Genomic DNA, 23210 nt, shown 5'->3' on the forward strand with positions numbered 1-23210 from the left:
GAAGCACAGTGGCTAGGAATAACTCCCTAAGAGGGGCCAAAATCTGGGCAGAAACCTAGAGAGGAACAAGGCTCAGAGGAGTGACCAGTAAATGCATTTGGGCTGTGTCCAGAATCTATAAAGGTCAGAATGACCAGAGGACAGGGACAACGGGGGAGGGGTCAGCAAACAGGCAGCTGGAATCGTCAGGTATCGCCTTGATCTGCAACACAGCCAGGAGGACTGGCAAATACAGCTATACAGTATACTATACGAATATAAAATCAATGAAAACGACTACTGCACAAATAACACATGCAGCGCAACATAAATGTTTGACACTTTACTCAGACTTACATTTCTAACTAAATCAATAACGTAAAACATTAACGTTGGTTGATTACGCTAATGAACACCATTGTGATGGTTGATTGATTAGCACTCGCAAATCGGCCCGTTTTTCACCAAAAACCTGTTTACACTCCGGGCAATTACTGATGCTTTGGAACAAACTATTATTTATTTCCACAATTACAGTTCCAGCACAAAATGACGTGTTGATGTTAAAACTATCACAATCGATAGGAAGATATACGTAACACTCATATTACATGTTAGTTTTTTACATGTGAAAGTAATAAGAGATTACAGTGTTCGTCATATACATTTTACCAACCAAAAGCAATCGACCGACGGCGTCTATTGGGGTACGGCAACAACACTGGGACAAACCACACGCAGAAATGCAGTAAACCGTAAAACTAGATCTCCGCAGTAATAATAATGGCAGTTTAAGTTTAGATATGATTATGATTACATTTGCTAATGATTATTTTTGGACGGCAGTGCATGGTTGCCTGTCGTAGCATAGCGCATTTTTATTTAATTTATAATTTATATATCAATATATTGAGCATATTTGCATATTATTGTTACAATATATATATTGTAATTCCGGCCTTGTGTGACACCATGGTACATTTTCATGCATTTACATCCAAGCAAATAAAGAAAAAACATCAACATAGGAAACTGGGACCATGTATCTTTTATTTAATTATAGTTGTTTTAGAATTGTTGCCAGGTGATTTAACAGTTTTAAAGACCGAACTGAAAGGCTGCATTTTTCAACTATAATCTATTCACTATTGTATATCCACGCTGGAGAATCAATACAAATTGGGAAGACTGCATTCCTGTGTTCCATGTGCATGTCCCAGATCAGTGAAAAAAAATCTAGCAGAGTCGACAATCTAATTAGGCCAGGTAACATATAACCTCTTTGAACATTCATTTCACGCTCTAACCCAGTTTTCGCCTTTACATAATTGCACTCTTTTTGTTTTGGGGGATTATCTAAAGACTTTTAAACGAAGTGCCGTTTGGAACCAAATGGGCCGACTCTTTTTGTGAACGGAGCCAGAAGAGCCGACTTACCAAAAAGACTCGGAATGCCAATCACTATAGTTGTGCGGAATCGCATTTTCCGCGCAGTACAATCCAGACTAGACTAAAACCACATACCCATTACATTTACTACATTTCAACCAAATACATAACTGAGCGTGTAATGGTACAAGAATGAGTGATTAAACAACATACAATTTGCCACGTCCAGCTAACTTCATACAGTTTAGCGTTCCGGAGTTCACTTGGCTGTAGTCTAATTGTCATTCCGCACCACTGTAGCAACTAGGCGTAGCGTCTCTGTCCGATCAAATCGCTAATCAGTGACACTTTTGACAGTCAGACCTCTAGGGTAAGTTTTTCTGTTTGAACTTCCGGAGTTTGAATTCTTGAAATACAAAAAACAGACACGAGAGACAAAATGAATTAGCAGCCTTTTATTTTATCCAAAAGGGTTTTAGTGATCCTGCAAGGCGCATGGACCGTTTCATCACCTCCTGCTGATGTGAGGAGGAGTTTCGGTGATTTTGGCCGGCCTTAGCTCTCCTATTGGTTGGTTGATCTTGTTTATATTGTCTGTCATGTGGAGTATAAGAGTTGGAGTGGATCCATTTTCAGAGGTGATGGACTTGTTAGATCGCTGCAAACAGGATTTGGAGGATATACGCTGGTACCAGTGTAAGTAAATGAACGACCATGCAGCATATGCCATTTAAAAGACTTGGAATTCTAGCTTTTTGGGTCTTTACTAATGTTAAGCTGTTATTTGAATTGCTCAAGTCCATGAAATGAATGAAAATGTAACAGTGACATTACTGCTTTGACAGTGATTTAATTGCCCTGTCTCCTGTAGTGGTTGGAAGTGCAGGTTGAATGACCATGCTGCTCCAGGGTCTGTCTGTTTGTGCTAGACTCCCTTTGGGTCCCCGGACTCAACACACCACCATATGCCCTCGCCTTACCAAAGCATTGACACAAGGCAAGTTGCCCTGGCAAAAATATATACATACCCCCCCAACACACATACACACACACACACACACACACACCAACTACAGGCTCTATGTTACACATACCGTAGGCTATTCCAGGAATTGAGAAGATGTGAGATACCCCTGAAGAAGATTATCCAGTTATTCCATTCATTTCAATTCCAGATGTTTCCGTCATTAAGTTTTCTTGTAATATCGCAAATGCTCGATACTTTAGTCAATGCAATTCATATATGAGACCATAATGTCTATGATTTACAGGCTTGTTTTCTTCCCCCCCCAAGGAAGAAGGACATCCTTGTTCACTAAATTGATCAGGTCCTAATCGTTTTAACATGAGTTGGGAACGATTGCATTAAGATAATAAATGTCTATGAGGTTCTCCCTCTCCTTATCTCTCTGTTCTGTCATTTCCCCTTTCCCTGTACCGCTGTCTTTTTCTTTCCCCTCTCCCCCCACTCCCCCATCTCCCCCCTCTCTCACTTGTGGTTGACTGCTCTTTAACGGGGAGATGTGTGCAGTCAGCACTGGCTTTGCCGGCTGCCTTGCTGATGTGGCAGTTTTTGCCACCGTCGTTTTCCATCCCCATAGATACCAGGGAACTTAGGAGCGGTCGGGGGATTCCTGGCTGCCCTGTTTGCCTAATGCTTTATACAGTCATGGATAGAACTTTACCTAACCTGGTCAGCATGCACACCTGCCATGCACACCTGCCATGCATACCTGCCATACACACCTACAAAAAGGACCATGGCAATGGTGTAGGTTTGTATTGTATATTGGGGGTGGGGGGGGGGGTCAGGGTCAATGGATCCCAGGATTTTCCCTCATTTCCAGGGGGTCATGTAACATTGGGGGGGGGGTCATGACCCCACCTCGTCCACCCCTTGTAGACAGCTGATCTGTTATCATAGATCTCGTTAAATTCCTTAGATCTCCCTAAATTCCTTTGATTTATGCCTTCATGTCTTTTAAGTGCTGTAAGTCAGTAAGGCAATAAAGGATTTTCCTGAACAGGGTGCCACCGGGAGGCGCGGTACTGACCTGCTTTCTTCCTCAGTGTGCCTGGTGCAGGCCAACAGTATCTCATTTGCCCACCGCGGGGAGCTCTGCCAAGCCAAGAGGATTGTGGTCAAGCTGGGCAGCGCCGTGGTCACCCGGGGGGATGAGTGCGGCTTGGCACTGGGCAGGCTGGCCTCCATTGTGGAGCAGGTGAGGAAAGGTCAAAGTGTTGACAGGAGAACCATACCTTCACTAGTTGAGGATGTATTATTATTATTATTATTATTTTATTGTCACTGGGGAAACGCGAAGGTGACGCATTGAGGAACAGCTGAAGCGTGTTTGTGTTGAAGGTGGCCATGCTGCAGAATCAGGGCAGGGAGATGATGATTGTCACTAGTGGGGCCGTGGCCTTCGGCAAGCAGAGACTGAGGCACGAGATTCTGCTTTCACAGAGCGTCCGACAGGCACTGCACTCTGGACAGAACCAGCTCAAGGACGTGGTGAGACAGCACACAGTAGGGAATTGTAAAACCTATCAAAGTGTAACTGTAATTACCATCTGTAATAACCATTTTTACCGTGCCATGTCTTTCCGGAAATCCCTGGTTATTTATGTGTACCAGCAAAGATTTCTTCCTCTCTGCGTTTCAGTCTGTTCCTGTCCTGGAGGCAAGGGCCTGTGCAGCAGCTGGGCAGAGTGGTCTTATGGCCCTGTATGAGGCCATGTTCTCTCAGTACAGCACCTGCACGGCCCAAGTAAGCACACACACACACACATACACACACACTGCACGTCATTCAAGTCTGTGTGAGCACGCTGTGTGTACGCTGCTTCTTTACCTGGCTAATGTGCCTGCCTGTCGCTTGAGTGAAATTCCATTGACAAAAATAAAATAAACGCCCCTCCCCCAGGTCTTGGTCACCAACCTGGACTTCCACGACGACCAGAAGCGGCGGAACCTGAACAGCACCCTGCAGGAGCTGCTGGGCATGAACATAGTTCCCATTGTCAACACCAACGATGCGGTGGTGCCTCCGCCTGAGCCGAACAGCGACCTCCAGGGGGTAAACGGGGGGGGGGGGGGGGGGGGGTGACTGGAGAGGGAAAGCCGCGGGTGAGGGGTGTTGAGTTAGCTGCTAGCATACGGCCACTGTGCATGCCGCCTCACCTGGCTCTGCCCACCTCCTCTATCCCCTGAGGGATGGGCATGTGGGGGGGGATTAAATGGATCACTAGGCCTAATAGCCGGGCAATTAGCAGAAGCCTTTGCAAGCAGCTTTAGACAACACTAGTGGTGTATTTTTAATTGTGATAATACAGTAGGCCTATATATCACCAGCAACCGGGACCTTTGCCCAGTTTTTTTGCTCTCAGACCTAACTCTGCATTTGCCTGTACTCCAGGTAATCAGTATAAAGGACAATGACAGTCTGGCTGCACGACTGGCCGTGGAAATGAAGGCTGACCTGCTCATCGCTCTCTCTGATGTAGAAGGTAAGGCAACAAAAACACAATTGTAAATCATTACATTACATCGATCAATTAGAAATGTTGTACATATTTACATCAGCAGTTGTCGTAAAGTTCTGCAGATACCCAGCCTAAAATGCCCAAGTAATGTAGATTTTGAAGCAGAGTGACAATGAATTACTCTCTGGAAAGACAGAAACCTAGATAGGCGGCCAGTCCTCTTCTGGCTGTGTTGGGTGGAATCTTTATGTTAGGCTAGTAAACAACCATGTTACACTAAGTTACCTCTCATTTTATTCAGGACTGTACGATAGCCCTCCAGGAACAGATGACGCCAAACTAATTGACATCTTCTACCCTGGCGACCAGCAGTCGATCACCTATGGAACGAAGTCCAGGGTGGGAATCGGAGGCATGGAGGCCAAGGTACTTCCAGAAACCCGGACTAGAGCGGAGCCCTGTGTTGTTAGAGCGGAACCCTGTGTTGTTAGAGCGGAACCCTGCATTGTTAGAGTGGAATCCAGTGTTACATGTAAGAGTGGACTAAAGAGGCCCATACAGACGAGGCCCCATACAGATGTCTTTGGGATCAGTCACAGCCATTGCATCTTACACTAAGCCTGTGAGTCTTCACATTTGGGTGCGAAATTGGCTAAGCGTTTTCCCTTCTAACCCAAGGTCAAGGCTGCCCTGTGGGCCTTACAGGGGGGCACTTCTGTGGTCATCGCCAACGGAACCAACCCCAAGGTGACTGGGCACGTCATCACTGACATTGTGGAAGGCAAGAAAGTGGGCACCTTCTTCTCTGAGGTCAAGCCGGCCGGTGAGTTTGACTTGATGATCTTGTTGTGACAAACATCAATGATGAAGGATCTCAATGACAATAGTATACCTAATGATTATGGTAATAATTGTGAATCATTTTGATGCTATTCATACTGAGCATAGTTATGATTATTTAAGTAGACCTTGGCATAAAAACAGCGCCCGAGAGTCCCACAGAGGGCATGGTCAAATTGGCTCTGCACTGTTCAAGGTGCATGGGTGGGAAGTTGCTTTTCTTATTGTGCTTTAATGACTCCTTAGGTTGGGTGCCTGCAAACTCAGTTGTGGTGGTTGGCCATGGAATGTGCTCTCCTCCGTGCTCGTATGTAGTGCAGAATAACACTTGGTTGAGCGAGCAGTGTAATAAAAGCCAAACGGCTTGGTGAGGCGTGCCTCGGGTTACACGTCTTGACCTTTGGTAATGCACGCTGATGTTGTCTGATGATCCCTTTTGTGGTTTTTATCTCTCGCCTGCACTCATCACCGTCATGTGCCAGGGCCCACTGTGGAGCACCAGGCTGAGATGGCCAGGAACTCCGGGAGAACCCTGGCAACGCTACGCCCGGACCAGGTCTCCGCCTCATTCGGAGTTACACCGTGTACCTGATGTGTGTCAGTAGGACTGTTGGTTTAAAATCAGTTTTATCTCATCGAATTGTCTCCTCGGCAGAGAAGTGAGATCATCTGTCGTCTGGCAGACAGGCTGGTCGAGAAGGAGGAGGAGATCCTTGCTGCTAACAAGATTGACATGGAGCTAGCAGCCAATGAAGGTTACTTCCTGTTTTGTCTGTCCACCTCAGAATTAGTCTATGGTATTTGGCAACAAGGTAATACTTTTTGGCACATTTATAGACAAACAACCCGTTACATAACTATAGACAATATATAAGACAATATAGACAACCCTAGCCTGTTGTCTCTGAATATTTCCAGTATTCATGCCTACAAGAACTGCATTAAGTAGTAGTAACACTTAAGCGTTTTCAACCCTGTCAGGTAAACTGTCAGCAGCCCTGCTGAATCGCCTGAGCCTGTCTCCGGCCAAGCTGGGCAGCCTATCTACAGGGCTGAGACAGATAGCCGTGGCCTCTCAGGACAGCCTTGGCAGAGTGCTGCGTAGGACCAGGTTGGCCCACAACTTAGAGCTGGAGCAGATCACCGTGCCCATAGGAGTACTGCTGGTCATCTTCGAGGCTCGCCCTGACTGCTTGCCCCAGGTTGTGTGTGCGTGTATGTTGGGCCCGTCTGTGTGTGAAAGAGCTGCTGATTGTCTTTTGTTCGCATTTCACCTGTTTTGCTGGGGGGTTTTGCGCTATGCAATCCTTTGGCTATAAGGCTGTTGTTCAGTGATCTGTTTGTGTGTGTAGGTATCCTCTCTGGCCATAGCCAGTGGTAATGCTCTGCTAGCAAAGGGGGGCAAGGAGGCGGCCAACACCAACCGGATCTTACACGAGCTGACCCAGGAAGCACTGGACATCCACGGGGTCCAAGAAGCTGTACAGCTGGTTAGTCTATGTTGGGAAAAATATCTTGTTTAGGGAAAACCGAATGGAATATATTTAAAAGCAATTGTGTGTGCAGAAAGGTGGCATTATAAAATAATTGAATCCGGTTGGTATAGATGAATTCTGTGGTACTCTGCCTGTATCATTTAATTCCTCCTTACTAAGGTGAATGCTGTCTTGTGCGTGGTTAATGGAGAAGTGAGTACAATGTTTCCCCTATGAAAAAATAGAAATAATAATCCATAAAAGAGTATAGTATGATTAATTTAGAGTCAAGATGTATGCTGACTGTACAGCTGTCACTATCAACAGATCATTTGGAATGATATTACACCAACTTAACCAAATTCTTAGTCCAATATATGTCCATTGTTTTGTCATAATTGCTTAAACAGTTTTTGAAAGACTGATAAAGGGTTTGTCTCCTACTTCTTTAAATGAATTATTGTTATGGCATCCACCATGTAACACCTGCACTGGCATTAATCCTAATTTTGAATTCATTTGTAATTGGGAAATTACTTTCCCCCCTGCCACATTTAAAAAGGAAGTGATGTCGTTCAGATCAGCGAGAAAACAAACTAGTGTAATTTTTCTGCATTTCATTGTAAAATCACAAGACCGTACGGGGAGTGCAGACTTTGGCAAGACCGGGTATGTTCCACGTGTGTTCCAGGTGAGTACACGGGAGGAGGTGGAGGACCTGTGCAGACTGGATGAAATGATTGACCTGATCATCCCTCGTGGCTCATCCCAGTTGGTCAGGAACATCCAGAGGGCAGCCAGGGGCATTCCAGTGCTGGGTCACAGTGAGGGCATCTGCCATGTGTATGTTGACTCTGAGGCCAACGCAGACAAGGTCATTAAGATCGGTATGTGGGACACTGCAGACACATGCAATAGATAAGACCCGGGTTGAAATAAATGTTTATATTTCACCTACATTTGTTTGTATTTCAGTATTTTTCTCAGAATAGAATGAAGCTTTAACTAGTTATTTGTGAAGTATGTAATAGTATTTGAAATTTTTTGTAAATACATTTCAAGTGCCCCTAGAACCAAACTGACCTGGATTTAAAGGGAAGGGGGTACTGATTTGTTATATTCTAAATAAATGCAATAAATATAGAAAATACACACTTGGAAAATAATGATTTTATAGTTATTTTTCACCATTAATGGTGAAGTGATTGCTTTGTGTTGTCTCTGTCCAGTCAGGGACTCAAAATGCGACTACCCTGCAGCCTGCAATGCTATGGAAACTCTACTGGTACACAGGGACATCCTCAGCACCCCTGAGTTCGACCAGATCATAGACATGCTTCGTACTGAGCAGGTAAGACCATACACACAACAGATTAGTTTACACCAAGCCATATTATCGATATTATTACAAATCAAAAAGTTCAAATCACTCAAATGTTTCTTGGTTAAATTAAGTAATGACGTAATGACTGGTTGGTTGGTTGGGTGGCTGGGTGGTGGATTGTTATTTTCTTTTAGGGTGAGGTGGATAGGTTTACACATGTTAACAGCATTTTGCAACTCTCGTATCGTTTATGGTTTAGGTTTTGTAGAACTACATTTACAATCTGAACAACAACTTACATTACTGTTGATGAAAATCTTAACAGAAAGACTTTCGAGTATGACAAAAAACATATTATGAAACAATAAAAGTAACTACTTACAACCTTAGATCCAAGCATATTGAATGAATGCTAAACTGGCTGAGTCAGACTTACTTAACCCCCTAATTGACTGACTGATTCACTGACTGAGCACTCCATCTAATGATTTAATGATGAACCCCTTTGCGCGTGTCACCCCCCAAGGTGAAGATCCACGCGGGCCCCAGGTTTGCCTCCTTCCTGACCTTCAGGCCGTCGGAGGTCAAGTCCCTGAGGACGGAGTATGGGGACCTGGAGTGCTGCATCGAGGTGGTGGACAGCATGCAGGAGGCTGTAGACCACATCCACAGATACGGGAGCTCCCACACTGACGTCATTGTTACTGAAAACGGTCGGACGGCCCGTTGTTACTGTCAATAGTTGTTAGTAAAAGTATCGGCCTTCGTCTTTTTTCTCTTTTCTTCTTTTTCATCTCAGCTTTCGTTCAAAGACCTGTCAGTGAGACAGACCCATCTCTGTCTCCTTGTCTCTCAGTCTGTCATTCTCTAATAAACAACGACAGAACCTTTTTGAATTAGCATACAACCTCCCTATGAGACAACTTTGATGAGGTCCATACTGATTTGAATTTAGAACAGGTGTTTTGCTAAGGGATCGTTATGAATTTCTATTTAGTGATATACTTAAATCTTTTGAAATGATCGCGTAACCTCAAAAAGTATTAAGTGATGTTAATTCTGGAGTTTACAGACAATATCCAAGATGGGTTGAAAATCCTTTTCCTACAGAGGAAAGAGGATTGCTGTCTCAGTCTTGCCATCTAGTGGCCGCACACGGTACAAGCAGGACAACATAGCGCGCTCCATTGTGTGATAGAGGTAAAACTGTAGAAAGATGTGGAGGTTTAATAATCCCCAGGACAATGATGGTAGTGGTGACAGTAATGGTTTTTGATGATGATGATGCTGATTCTTTCAGAGGACACAGCGGAACAGTTCCTGCAGCAGCTGGACAGTGCTTGTGTGTTCTGGAACACCAGTTCGCGGTTCTCCGATGGCTACCGCTTTGGACTCGGTGTGCATTTTGTATGATTGATTTTTATTTATTTTTACCCTTCAACTATGCTATTTACTCACTCCATGTGTCCCTCCCATCTCGCCCCAGGCGCTGAGGTGGGCATCAGTACTGCTCGCATCCACGCGCGGGGTCCCGTGGGCCTGGATGGTCTACTCACCACCAAGTGGGTCCTGAGGGGAAACGGCCACACCGCAGCAGACTTCTCCGAACAGGGCACCATGAAGTACCTCCACGAGAACCTACCGGTAACACCACCACGGCCCAGACAGACAGCTGCCCAGAGTGAAGACTGACCGATGAGCTCCAATCCGAGGCGCACCCATAACACACTCAACCTCGTCCCCGAGAAAAGCTTTTCCTGGCACCAAAGAGACACTTGCTTTGTCATTCAAAATCAGTCTGTAGTGGAGTGACATTGATTTTAATTCTACCTCACCTCTTAAAACTTTAAACTCAGCATTCAGTTGTTCATGGTCCCTGCTTGTGACCAATCAGTGAATCGACTCACAATTGGTTACATTGATTCTGCTGCAAATCAATACAGGGAATACCCTGAAGTTACAAATTCATTTGTTTCCTATACTTTTCAATTATAAAACAATTAGAATTGAAATTACAATTTTGTTTACTTTCGGAATTGACTGGAGCTGTACTGGAATAGAACCCAACCCCGCCCTTGTCTGTCTGTAGGTCATACATCAGTGATTTAGATTGTAGTTGCTCTATAGTTCTTTGATTTGTTAAGATTATCCTCTCCAGAATTCTGAATTTACACACCTAGTCAATTCTTGTTGATTGGCCTGTTGTGCTTTGTTCTTATGAACAGAGATTAACATGTTTAGTCGCTATGCTAGGTTTAAGGCTAATGTGTAATTTAAATAGTTAAATAGTGACGTTTCTCTTCATGGCCACATTACCTTTGTCTTCATGGCCACATCGTTACTGCATTGTTTGCAGTTCCCCCAACACAGTGCTTATTTTTATGCACCTAAATATGGACCTCTAAATAAAAATGTTTGTCCGAACGTTATTTTATCTTTAATATTCTATGGAGGAAAAAGACAAAAATGATCTGATTGTTTCATAAGCATTCAAGTTGGGGTTTTTTTTCTCCCATATGAGAACACATCAGTTTTTATTTCTCTTTTATCCTCCAAACTTTTAATGTGCTTCTTTTGAATGGAAACGCTTTATTCTCCTATTTTTGCTTTTTTTCCCAAGCTGTCTGTGTATGTGGAATTGACAGAGCCCAGAGCCTCTGTCAGAAATAAGAGCAGTAATTGATAAGCTGCAACCCTGTCTCCTTCAAGGGCCTACTGCCTGAAGATACGGTGGTGCTGTAAAGCTCCCGCTTATGAGCTCTATATCCAATGTCAAGTAACACACACTACTGATAAGTCCAGGTTTTTTTAATTTATAGACAGTATTGTAGAATAAAAGTTTTTTTTGCTGAATGGGATTTATTTTGTATGGGATTTTGCATGAACAGTATGCTCATCCCTGCCCTAGCACCATTCTTTCTACTTCCACAAATAACAAATTAGCACCAAAGACGTCACACTGATCTGAAAACAGACGTCTAAAAAGGGACTTTTTAATGGTTTTCATCTGGGAAATAAGACTTTGCTGTAAGTGGGGCATGGAAGCCGTAAGACAATACTATAGAGGTTTAATTATCCAACTATCAGAAATGAAAAGGAAAAGAGAGAACTGAGACTTGGAGGATGGAATCACAGAGTAATGTTCTGTGGTTTTTCTACTCACAGCTAATGAATTCATTCTCCAAAACGCACTACTTATCCTTCAGTCAGCTTCCCATCACAAGTGTAAAGGGTTCATAGATGAAGTGATAAAGAACAGACAGGATCTACTCAGATCTAACAGGTTTTTGTACTTTTTCTTTGGATTGAGCTTGAAATAAAGCAAAAAAATGACTTGCCGAGGTAGAAACTCTGGTACATGTGTGTTAAGGAAAATGCCACTGTTATACAGTAGGATGTACTATTGATAAGGGATCATGCAGCTTCTGGTCTAGTGGATGTGATGTTATGTAGCTTCTGGCCTAACAGATGTGATATTATGTCGCTTCTGGCCTATTAGATGTGATGTTATGTAGCTTCTGGTCTAGTGGATGTAATGTTTTATAGCTTCTGGCCAAATAGATTTGATATTATGTAGCTTCTGGCCTAGTAGATGGGATACTATGTAGCTTGTCGCCTAATTGATATGATGTTATGTAGCTTCTCGTCTAGTAGATTTGATATTATGTAGCTTCTGGTCTAGTGGATGTGATGTAGCTTCTTGCCAAGTAGATTTGATATTATGTAGCTTCTGGCATAATAGATGTGATATTATTTCGCTTCTGGCCTAATAGATGTGATATTTTGCTTCTAGCCTATTAGCACCTGTATGTGCTTATAGCATGTGGCTTGTGAAGAGGTCAACATAATGGAACACACATAATATACATAGCAGACACTAGACTGACCCCCTGAATTAACCACAATTTTCAACAGACATGTAGGACCCTTTGAATCTTCTGTCATCTCTTATCTGACATTTCCCCGTTTAGGCAGAACCAGATCCCATGATGCACTCTGTTGCTGCATTGCCAGCCGCTGGGATTAGAGTCCACGTATATCAGAGGAAGCAGGGCAAATCGACCATCCCTTAATTGAACATTACTCAAGGCCAAAACTTATATTTCTTGTTTTGCTTGATCTTAAGAGACTCTCAAAAGTGTTCCCTGCTGGGCTTCACATTTTTTTAAATCAATAATTAATGGTCAGAGTTATTTATTAATGTGTATCGTCGCCAATTATGGGCGTCTAATTAACAATTTCAATAATTGATATTTATTTCTGAAAGGGTTCCATATCTCTGGCTGCTGAAAAATGCATGAGCAGGGATGCAGACTTTGTTTTTTTTGTTTTTTGTTCTGAGAGAGTTTGATGCTTGGGGCTAGTACCAGGCCACTTTGACTCTTCCTCTTTGAGTTGGCACTAGCCCTGTGATGTGGGCCTAATACAGGCTTCTTTCATGGGCCCAAAGCGCCTGCTCGGAAACCATGTGATCTAATGAAGATTCCTACATGCCCATCCTCAGATACTCCTTTTTATTATTTATTTATTGTTTCCATGATAATTCCGCTTTGTGTATGGAGGGAGGCTGATGTCACATCAGTCTGCAGAAACCTGGACCTATGGCTGTAACACCAAGGGTAATATTTCAAACCTTAAACATCTAATAAATATGCCATGTTGGTGATGACATCAGTCAATAAATACAAACAGGCCTATGGTTGACTTATCAATTGTAGGTTTATTTAGGTTGTAATAGGACTGGAGGTTAGGGACTGGCAAAGCACATATTTTCTGCTCTGTAACAAACAAAGCTGGAGGCCATCACTGACACCATACGAGCATCGCCTGAGCACCAAGGTCTACCTTCCCAGTCTAAAGCAAAGCAGGACCTAAAGCAGACCCAAAGCGGACCTAACATCAACCGAACCAACACCCCCGCTCGCATGAATGTGACCAGAGGGGCCTGAAGACCACAGACAGTAGATAGCTGAGCACAACAGTGGAGAGCAGTGCTAGCAAAAGAGTATTAGGGATACAGGGTTCAGAACAGGGTTGAATTAGGGGACCAGAAAGAGGGCCTCGGTTGACCTTCAGGGGGTCTCGGTGACGCGTCTCAGGGAGCCGATGGTAGAGCTGTTGCCTCCCCACTCGCTGTGCCTCCTGTACTCGCCGGGGCGGAGGAAGTACTGACGACCCCTGTAGTGAGGATGCTCGTGGAGGATCCAGTACCCCTCCATGACGTTGGCGGAGGAGATATCACGGCTGTGGAAGCGCTCATGGAGGTCGGGGCAGTCCTCCATCACCTCCATGTTCTGGCCCGCAAAGTCGGAACGCTCGTAGATCTTCATCCTGTAGTTTCCACGATACTGGGGGGGAAACAAGAAAACGGCGCAAATGGACAACGGCGATGTGTTATCCTGTTGTTGACGCACAGTAAAATGGTATAATGAATGTAACATAATAAAAAATGAAAAGAAGCCTTAATGTGTATAAAAAAAAAAAGGGGAGTATTTGCCACATAGCCTAATGTCAGTGATGGTAAGAGACCAAGCGTCTGCATTAAACGCTAAGTAGAGAGAACAAGACCATGTGGCCGTCAAAAGAAAATATAAAGAATGGGCCTCAAAACACAATATAAAGAAAAGCCCTCAAAAGACAATACAAAGACGAATGAAGAATTGCGCACGAAATACAATAGCAAGACAATACATGGACTTACAGGCGGTACCATCCGGCAGGAGCGGATGCAGTCATTGAAGCCGGCCCAGCGCTGGTAGTCGGGGTACTCGCCCTTGTTAAGCATGTACTGGTAGCCGGTGTAGTTTGGCTTTTCGTAGGCCACCCAACAGCCACTCTCCACCTTGATGGAGTTACAACGGCTGAAGTGGTTGTTCATCTCAGCACAGTCACTGCTGCACTCATAGTGGCGGCCTTGGAAGTTCCTGTCCTCGTAGAAAATAATCTAGAGGAGAGGAAAAGTTACAGTCAGAATAATGTACGCACATTCAAGGTAATGCATTGGATGACTGCAGAAAAATGTAAATTACACAGCACAGAATAAAAACGTAAATACAATTTCATTACAATGGGCTAATGGTGAATAATAATCTACAAGCCAATATTCACAATTTCTGGTTGAAAGAAAGTCACAGTCTGATCACATCCAGCACTGACATTCTCAGTCGCTAGGGAAACGGTTGCTCTTCTGTTTTTCCTTAAATATTGCAGTAATGCATGAACAGCATAGTCAACAAATGTTGGATTTCAACCATAAAGTCCGACCCCATTTACTGATGTCTCTCCCATAGATCTAAATGCAGATGCAACCCTACCACTATTTCTATTGAAACAGTAGCGAGTTGAGCAGTCTTTGTGACAATCTTTGTGCCTGAAGCTCCTGCCATCCGTGCCCCACTAACGAACCCTCTTTCAGTTAAGTCACTTCAATCCTTTGCTCCTGCCATCTTGATTCAAGATCGAGGTCAAGCGGGCCTGCTTAGTGATGGGCTGCTCGGCACTCATGCTTGATTCTCTTTGGGTCCTTTCGACACTTGTTGTGTCCCGCCAAATATCAAGACCCTTTGTCACATGATATTGTCAAGACATCGTCTGAGTGTCAAACACCTGACTGTCTCTGAAACGGCATGGCAATACCAACACATTTGAATGAATGTTGTCACTGTTGCAAAAGACATTTGTGAGATTCCTGCGAGACTGTGAGAGTTAGCCTTGGCACTAGTTAGTAATACTTAGCTTGTTTTAAAGTGATTGTTGCAAATGCAAGCTTCCACAGTTCTTCGGTGCCTAAGCACAGTTATGGATGCTTTCAAACACCAACATCTACTGCCTTAAGCCCCGGTCACACTTACAGCGTCAATGCAATGTGATACACCGGACTTTAATTCATTTCAAATGGAACGCTGTGATTGGCTTGAATCATTGCAGTGCAGAAGCAGTTGCACAATGTTTGTTCTTGTGTATGCACTGGATTCATCCAACGTATGCCTCAAACTGTCTGTGTGGAAGCAGGGTGGAAGTAGTAGCAAAACTATTTATTGCAAACTATTTCTTACGTTTGACAACCTATAATATAATCTCCCTCTAAAATGCAAAGCTTGGAGGTTATTACAATTCTAAATAGTCAAGATTGATACGCTCATTCAACAATGAGACCAACTGCTGAGATAGCAAAAATAGGTTGGGGACTTTCACCGACTGATTGAAGAGCTTCTGCTTTTAGGAGAGGAATTTCACATCTACTTTTGTCTGGACCAAGGTCAATACAATCAACTGTTCCAGATGGTTGGACCAAGGACCAAAATGGACCCCAATGAGTGCGATTTCATTTGTGAAGTTGAAAGCCTGGTCATTTGTCTCCGGTAAAAAAAGAATATTAATTTTTAGTGTTTAATACCATAACTGAAATTAGGAACTAAACAATATAAAGTAAAGGGCTGTAATAAAGCCCATGTTATGTAACTTGCTTTCAGAATCTTCATTGCTATGAGTTTTTATGAGAAATGTGACAGATAGAGGGATGAAAAATCTATGAAGTCTAAAAAAACATACGGTTATATTTGCAAGCTGCTAGCTAGCCAATAATTGAGAGCTTACATAGCTAGCTACTTGACACAATATGCTCAGTGAAAATTATTCTCTACATTTTATAAAAAGCAACATGCAGCATCTGTAGACAATCAATGCGTTCTGATTGTCTACAGATGCACAAAATGTTCAGTAAGCTTTCTGCTTTGACTGTGGGTGTGAACGAGAACACACGTTTAACGCTGTTCACACCCACAGCGTCAAAGTCCGACATTCACCATTTGCTACCACTTCGCAGCGTTACATTAGTAATGAATAAACTTTCGGTGCGCATTGACGCTGTAGGTGTTAATACTTCTGCGGTGGTTTACCGCTGAGCGTCGAGGAATTTTAATCATTAGGCTACCACACGATACCGAATCAACTTCAGAAAACATTTTCAATTGAAAGAACACCATATTAATTGTTTTTCAAATAATGTGTTTCATTTAGTGAAGCGTTTGATATATTTGCTTTTATCATCTAAAACATTATAATGGATTCATGGTTAAACAAAGAAAATTGGAAAGGCAAGAGAAATGTGTGATACCAACTCCATGTTATAATTTCCCCTTTCAATATGCACACAAATAACACAATTGCGCCACGAAGACTGTTCCAACAGAATGGGAAAATACTTATGTATGAACAAATACTTATGTTAAACATCTGATATTTATTTCCAACCAGCAGAGGTCCCTGTAAATGTTTCGAGCGTTTGATAAAGCCTCTACACTAATGTTTCGATTGTGTTGGAAAGCCTCGTTCTGCCCATCAAAAGGCCTGCTCAGCATTTTTATAAATGGCACAGATCTTGATATAGTGTTAATTGCTTACTTGTCTCATGCACTACACTTATATGGAAGCCCCTGAATTCGTTGTGTTCCTGCACAAATGTATTCAGGGTTTTCCGTAAATGTGTCACCCGTCTGCATATAGGCCTAAGCATATTTTTAATACTGTGCCTAAGAAAAAACGGTTATTGGACTAATAATACATTTTCATTTCTCCACAAAACCGCACCGAGGTAGCACATCCTTCGTGCTCCAAGCCTTGCCCACAGGTGAGACTTTGTTGTTTCACGCGACTTCACTGTCACAGGTGAAGCGGCTCATCACCACGTGACCAGTCATCTCAGGTCTCCAATCTCAGTTTGATGTTCATTGTTTTGAAAGGGTAGGAAATATGCCAAAAGTCGTCCCAAGCGATGTCAACAGAAAGCAAGCAAAACAACGTTGACAACAGGAGCAATCCACTTCCATCTCCCGTAGAGAAAGTTAAGTGGAAATACCCGTTTGTTATATTTGAAACGATGGCTTACACGAATATACCTAACATTTCTTTACAGTCCTTCGAAGTTGCTCAGTCCACCTATATGAATCAGTTGATTAACATAATTGTGTCGTACCAAAAGCCTTTATTTTCAATTAGCCTTAGTCACGTAATGTGTTGGAAAATATAATAGCATTTAAAATGTAGTACATTTTAGTGCATTTTAGCTATATTAACAAATTGATCAATCAATTTGAATAATTACGGCTGCTGTCAATGTTCCGACTCACTGCAGTAACCTGCCGTGATGTTAGGCCTGCTTAATATCCAGTATTTTGATGTCCTGTTTTAAAACTATAAAATCATTAATTGAGGGAAAGGGTGCCATTCGATATCTCCCTTTGAGGCTATGTATTTGCGCAGTCCTCGATTTTCCCCTAATTTTGGGTCATTAGCTTTGAGCCTTTGACACATTCTATTCACCATCTGCTAAAATCTTGCTCTTTTATAGTTATGGCTGTTAATGTATGCGAAAATTGCAATCTATTCGGTTAGCTGTTAGAGTATCCCGCAATCCAACATGATACCAATCTTTATGTTTCATTTTAGAAATAAGTTTAATGAGCCTCTTTCCTGTGTTTCCCCCATGGTGAGTTCATGCTTACCTTGCCCATTGTGGCTGTTTAGTTTGGACCAGACCATGTAGTAAGCGATACTGGGGCTCTTTATAGACCCTGTAGGGATCAGGGCTTTGTAACTGTGACACAAGCTTTGTCAAGTCAGCATAGTGTGCTCCACAGACTACAGAAAGCTATAGGACATGGTCCACAGCAGTAGCTCTTTGTCTCTGTCAAAAGCTCTCCAGCTCTTTGGAAAATAGTGTACAACTGCACTTTCTGAAGTCACACAATAAGATTTGCAACCTTTGCCTTTATTGGCATGGAGGCCAGCAGTGCGTAGACAAACCAGATGTATGGACAGAACGAGAGGGGGAGAAAGGGGCCTCCTAAATAGCTTTGGAATGAATTGAACTTGCGCTGTGAGTTTTTAATTCGCAGGTAGTTCAGTCGATCAGTCAGTTAACCAATAATATTCACAGGTTTTGTTTGGTGCTTTGGCTGTGCATTTCACATGCTTGTTTGCTACCGATTAGTGCGGATAAGCATTGACGATGCTGCAGCCGGACGTTAGGGCAACTCATTCTGTAGTTGCAGTACACACTTAAACCAGTGCACTAGCCGGATGCTTGAACAGAATTATTTACACACATGCTAGGTGTTATATTCGGTTTGACGTCGACTTAACGTGTGGGGGGTGAGGGGAAAAAGTCACGCAGAAAAGACACGTTTTAAAAACCAGCACGTTTAATCACTTTGTTACAGTCCAGGGGCGAGGAGCTCAGAGGCCACTCCTCATTCTCTTGAAGGAGCCCACCCAGGGATTGCTGCAGCCCCAGTCGCTGCAGGCCCTGTACTCGCCGGGCCGGAGGAAGTACTGACGACCCCTGTAGTTGGGGTGCTCGTAGAACACCCAGTACCCCTCGATGACATTGGAGGAGAAGACGTCACGGTACTGGAAACGCTCGAACACGTTGGGGCAGTCGTCGGTGAACTCCATCATGCTGCCGGACATCTCTGGCCTGTTGAAGATCCTAATCCTGTAGGCTCCTCTGTACTGTTGGCGGAGGAGAAAGAGGCAATGGGTAGGATAGGGGGTGATCATGGGGTCACCGGGTTTTGTGCACTTAACTAAACATGGGTAGGAGAGACCTATCTTTCTACGCACCCATTAATAACGCAGACTTTTGTAAGAAATACATTTTCTGTCAAATGCGAAGCCACCTCTCAGAGCTTCCTTAACTGCCAAAAACACTGCGCGATGATTAATAGAACTAACATGAAAAAGATAAGTCTTTGGGGGTGCGTGTAGCCTATTCCTTTAAAAAAAAAAAAAAAAAGAGGAAAAAAAGAACGATCTCCTTGTGGACTTCCTCTCCATATCTCAAAATGACATCAAAAGGCCGGTGATTGACGCTGATTTCTGAAGCGCCATTTGATGTGTGCGAAGACTAAGTCTTCCCATCAGCTTGAGTGACTTACAGGGGGGAACATCTGGCAGGAACGGATGCAGTTGTTGAACCCCATCCAGCGGTGGTAGTCGGGGTACTCCCCCTGGCTCAGAATGTACTGGTAGCCATTGAAGTTGGGCTTCTCGTAGGCCACCCAGTGCCCGCCAGTCACCCGGATGGAGTTGCAGCAGTTGAAGTGCCTGAAGGTATCAGAGCAGTCGCTGTTGCACTCCCAGTGGCGGCCCTGGAAGTTGTGACCTTCGTAAAAGATTATCTGTGAGGAACGGAAAATGTATGCGAGATAGTTAGCAACGGTGATGATGGTGATAGCAATGGTGATAATGATAGTGATGGCCTGAAAGAAGCACTTACGTGTCAGGTGTCGATTGGCTAATAAGGGACACCCGTACCTCTTGAATAAGCATCAGAAGCATTGTGCCGATGCTGTTTGTTTAGTCTGCTCTAAACCCGTAGATGTCCCTCACTGTATAAAGAAATGTTTCCAGAAGGCTAATGCAATGCACAGCACTTCAGTTCTGTTCAATTCAGAAACCATGGTTACTATACTAATGCAAGTGTGGTCTCCATCCATATGTGCCCCAAATCAGTGATTTAAGAGAGGTGCTTTTCGTCAGTTAACCATTTCTTCGGGTCCTTTGTTAATTATATCCCATAATGACAGGATATTTTTTAGTCCCATAAATGTATTATATATATATATTTTTTTTTTTTATGTTTAGATTCTAAGAACAATTCAGGTTCACTTTTTTCCTCCCTTGTGCTGGTATTACTTTTGCAACTACATTTTTTGACAAAGCTCCCTAAACTGCATTATCCGCGTCCCTGTAGCCAAAGCCTAACAGCATTTGGTGTCCTCCCTGACCACGAGCAATCGTTAAACAAGCGACCTGAACATGTTAACTCATACCTTTCCCATAGCTGGAGGGCTTGATGGCTGCACCGTAGTCCACAGTAGACCCAGAGCGCCTTTTATACTCTACTGACAAGTCATCTGACGTGTGGTAGTGAGTAGATGTGCCCTATTTAGACATCACTGACCGTTCCCATTGTCTGTCAAACCATAGGCCGCCCTTTAACCGCAAGTGCTAGAGTGTACCTATAGAAATATGAAACTGTCCCACTCCGCCCCATTCTGTTTCGACGACACGGGCCCTTGTTCAGCCATGCCCCGACGATGCACCCATTGAAACATCACACAAAGGGCCTTTAGGTGTGTAGCGTGAACAACGCGGCTTCAAAGTTCGCTGGTGGTTAGACTGTTCAGGTACTCTCCAGCAAAAGAATGAACAGCCGTACAATTCTACAAATGTCCGTAGTTGTTCTGAGGAAGAAAAAAAAAGTTGGTGTTTGTAGTGAAATGTTATGACATTTGTAGAATGTTATGAACACGTGAATGGGTTCTCATAGTTCATGTTATTGTAGGTGCATGTTTTTCATCTGCCTGATTGCAGTTCACAGAATCTTGGTTGTGTTTTGTTCATAAGCCTGTGTTTGTAACTGATTCTAATGCTATTGATTGAATCAAGCCTGGTTTTCATTTAATCTGGAGTGATCTGTTCTCTCTTTTGCTTCCATAGCCTGCAGACTTACTCTGATGCTATGTACAGACAATTGTGTGTGTGTATGTGAAAATGAAGGCAGACTTTCTCCAGTCTATGTGAAAAGTAATAGTGCTTTGGACTTCTGTCTTTGGCTTGTAAAACATACCCCAAAGCTGAAGGGAAAAGGCTAAAAAGAGTTGCCCTTGTGTGTTCTTTTCCCAAAGCCAAGCTGATGCCAGAAAGGTCACTCTCATCCTTTAGCCTTTCATGAGGATAAAGATCCCATGCATCTCCCTACTTTGTATGCTTTTTGCCGCTTCAACTCTGCAGCAAGACACTGTTTTCTGAAACACAATAGCCATTCTGTTTTTGGGCAAAACCTGCTACTCTGGCAGTGTTTCTAACCAAATGTGACTCATTCTCAGAGTTAAGGAACTGTGTTGATGATAAGCTTTCATTTTTTGATCAATCGTTGCCTTGAAATTCCCATAGGCTTCAATAGGTTTCATGTTTCAAGCAGCTTTCTATTTTTATGACATAAGTAGATCAGTGATATCCTTTTATCATGTTGTACAGTGTAATTGCATCTGAATTATCAGATGGGTCTGCTTCTTTATGGTTTTTGTGATTTTTGTCGGGCTGAAGAGGGGAAAATGTGACCAACTGAGGTGTCTGGTGTATGAAATACTTTTCTTAACCAGTTTCTTAGTCAGAAGTTTACGATGTCGTTGCGATCATCTTAGCTGTTAGCTTCTAAAGCTGTTCGACTGAGTCTTCCTGGTTGTAACCACCACAATCATCGTCATGGTTATCAGGTCCATCATTCCATCTTTATGTCAGGTGGTCTACTTAAACCTCCGGTCTGAATCTTCATCACACACTCCTCTTCACAACCACTCGACAACAACCGGCGTCTCCGTTGTCAACCCCTTCACAGAGGGAACGGCTTCCGACCTTTCTGCTCATTAGTTCTGATCGCAGCATCCGCGTGCCTCTGTGTTTTTGCAACAGGAACCTTATTTCAGAGGCTCTCAAATGATCATCTTTAGCAGCACTACAAGACCCCTCCCCACCCTGGAGGGAGAGCGACATCACAGACACCCCTGCCTTCTATCTCCGCTCCCCCCTGGAGGAGGGAAAATGATGCCACAGTGGAGCATTCCTCTCTTCATCTTGGAACGAGAAAGACGGAACGAGAGCGGGAGAACAGGACGTGGGAAAGGTTTTGGGGACTGCGTCGCTGTCACCTCCCAGGATCACAGTGCGCCGTGTGTGATAATGTCCGTACCAACAACATTGCCGGCCCACAGAATGACTAGGGCCTTGGACATTGATTGAAATGTTGGCGGACATCAGTGTAATGCTTGTTCAACTCTCAGCCTTTTTCATTTTTGCGGCTCGGGAGAGAAAATCAGCGCTTAGTTAATACTTAATTGAAGTGAGCCTCCAGCATCCTGTGAAACAGATGTTTGAGTAAAACCAAACATTGAGTTGCACAAAAATTTTACTTGGCTTGATATTCCAAACCATGATGTCTTTAACTCCCTGTCAAACACCATCACAATAGCCACAAAATATTGCAGGAAGAGATAGGACCACTAAAGTAGACCTCCAATATGGCCCTTTCTAAGCAGTCATTTAAAGAACACTATTGTTCTGACTCCGCTGAGGTGAGGAGGTCTGCATGAATCCGATGGAGGCTTCTCCTCAGAATTCACTAATCTGGTGTTGAAAACGCGGCGTGATCGGACTCTGCTCGCCAAAGCCTCCCACATCGGAAGGACAGCAAAGGCCTGTTTTGCTGAGGGATCATCCTCCCCATTCTTCTGTTTAAAAAAAATATAAAAAAAATCTCCAGGCGGCCTCTCTCTCTGCCAACATGCGCTCTCTATCGGGATTGCCAGACACGGACGCTGGAACCGCTATGAGCTGGTGCCAGGGCCAGGATTTACCACGATGTGTCTGATGTGCTCCATCTTCTGCTTGGGGATAATTAAAAGAGGAAATGGTACTGGAAGAACAGAACGGAGGAGGAGATGGAGAGGGGCTGGGCTGAGCAAATGGATGCAGCTGTCATTTATTTTAAGTCGTTCACATGTTGTTTTTCCCTTATTGTGACTTCGCTTAAAACTTTCCTTCACCTGAGGATTTTGTCCAAATTCCCCAAAGGGAAGTTAAGCTTTCATCAGTCCCCAGGCCTTCAGTGCAATTTTCATGAAGTAACAAGTTTGTTAGCTGACTTGTAGTAG

General features: G+C 43.5%; 3 protein-coding genes across 3 annotated transcripts; 1 reads left to right on the plus strand and 2 right to left on the minus strand.

Annotated features, from left to right (window-relative positions):
- Positions 1-1949: 1949 nt before the first annotated feature.
- Positions 1950-10884, plus strand: LOC105007677 (delta-1-pyrroline-5-carboxylate synthase). Its single transcript, XM_013133887.3, has 18 exons — positions 1950-2064; positions 2240-2365; positions 3439-3590; positions 3734-3883; positions 4035-4139; positions 4296-4448; positions 4788-4878; positions 5156-5280; positions 5533-5677; positions 6177-6250; positions 6350-6449; positions 6676-6896; positions 7047-7184; positions 7861-8056; positions 8399-8520; positions 9020-9206; positions 9794-9889; positions 9980-10884. The coding sequence occupies exons 2-18, from the start codon at positions 2260-2262 to the stop codon at positions 10183-10185; spliced, it is 2367 nt and encodes a 788-aa protein (XP_012989341.1). The 5' UTR covers positions 1950-2064; positions 2240-2259; the 3' UTR covers positions 10186-10884.
- A 2309-nt stretch (positions 10885-13193) lies between these two features.
- crygmx (crystallin, gamma MX) lies at positions 13194-18060 on the minus strand. Its single transcript, XM_010866696.2, has 3 exons — positions 17997-18060; positions 14195-14437; positions 13194-13841 (listed from the first exon to the last, which is right to left on the minus strand). The coding sequence occupies exons 1-3, from the start codon at positions 18003-18005 to the stop codon at positions 13566-13568; spliced, it is 528 nt and encodes a 175-aa protein (XP_010864998.2). The 5' UTR covers positions 18006-18060; the 3' UTR covers positions 13194-13565.
- Positions 18061-18677: 617 nt separating this feature from the next.
- Positions 18678-20428, minus strand: crygmxl2 (crystallin, gamma MX, like 2). Its single transcript, XM_010866706.2, has 3 exons — positions 20328-20428; positions 19431-19673; positions 18678-19005 (listed from the first exon to the last, which is right to left on the minus strand). Exons 1-3 carry the CDS (start codon positions 20334-20336, stop codon positions 18730-18732), a joined length of 528 nt encoding a protein of 175 aa, XP_010865008.1. The 5' UTR covers positions 20337-20428; the 3' UTR covers positions 18678-18729.
- Positions 20429-23210: the final 2782 nt, after the last annotated feature.

Source organism: Esox lucius, chromosome 5, assembly GCF_011004845.1.
Source record: "Esox lucius isolate fEsoLuc1 chromosome 5, fEsoLuc1.pri, whole genome shotgun sequence".
Classification (NCBI taxonomy): Eukaryota; Metazoa; Chordata; class Actinopteri; order Esociformes; family Esocidae; genus Esox; species Esox lucius.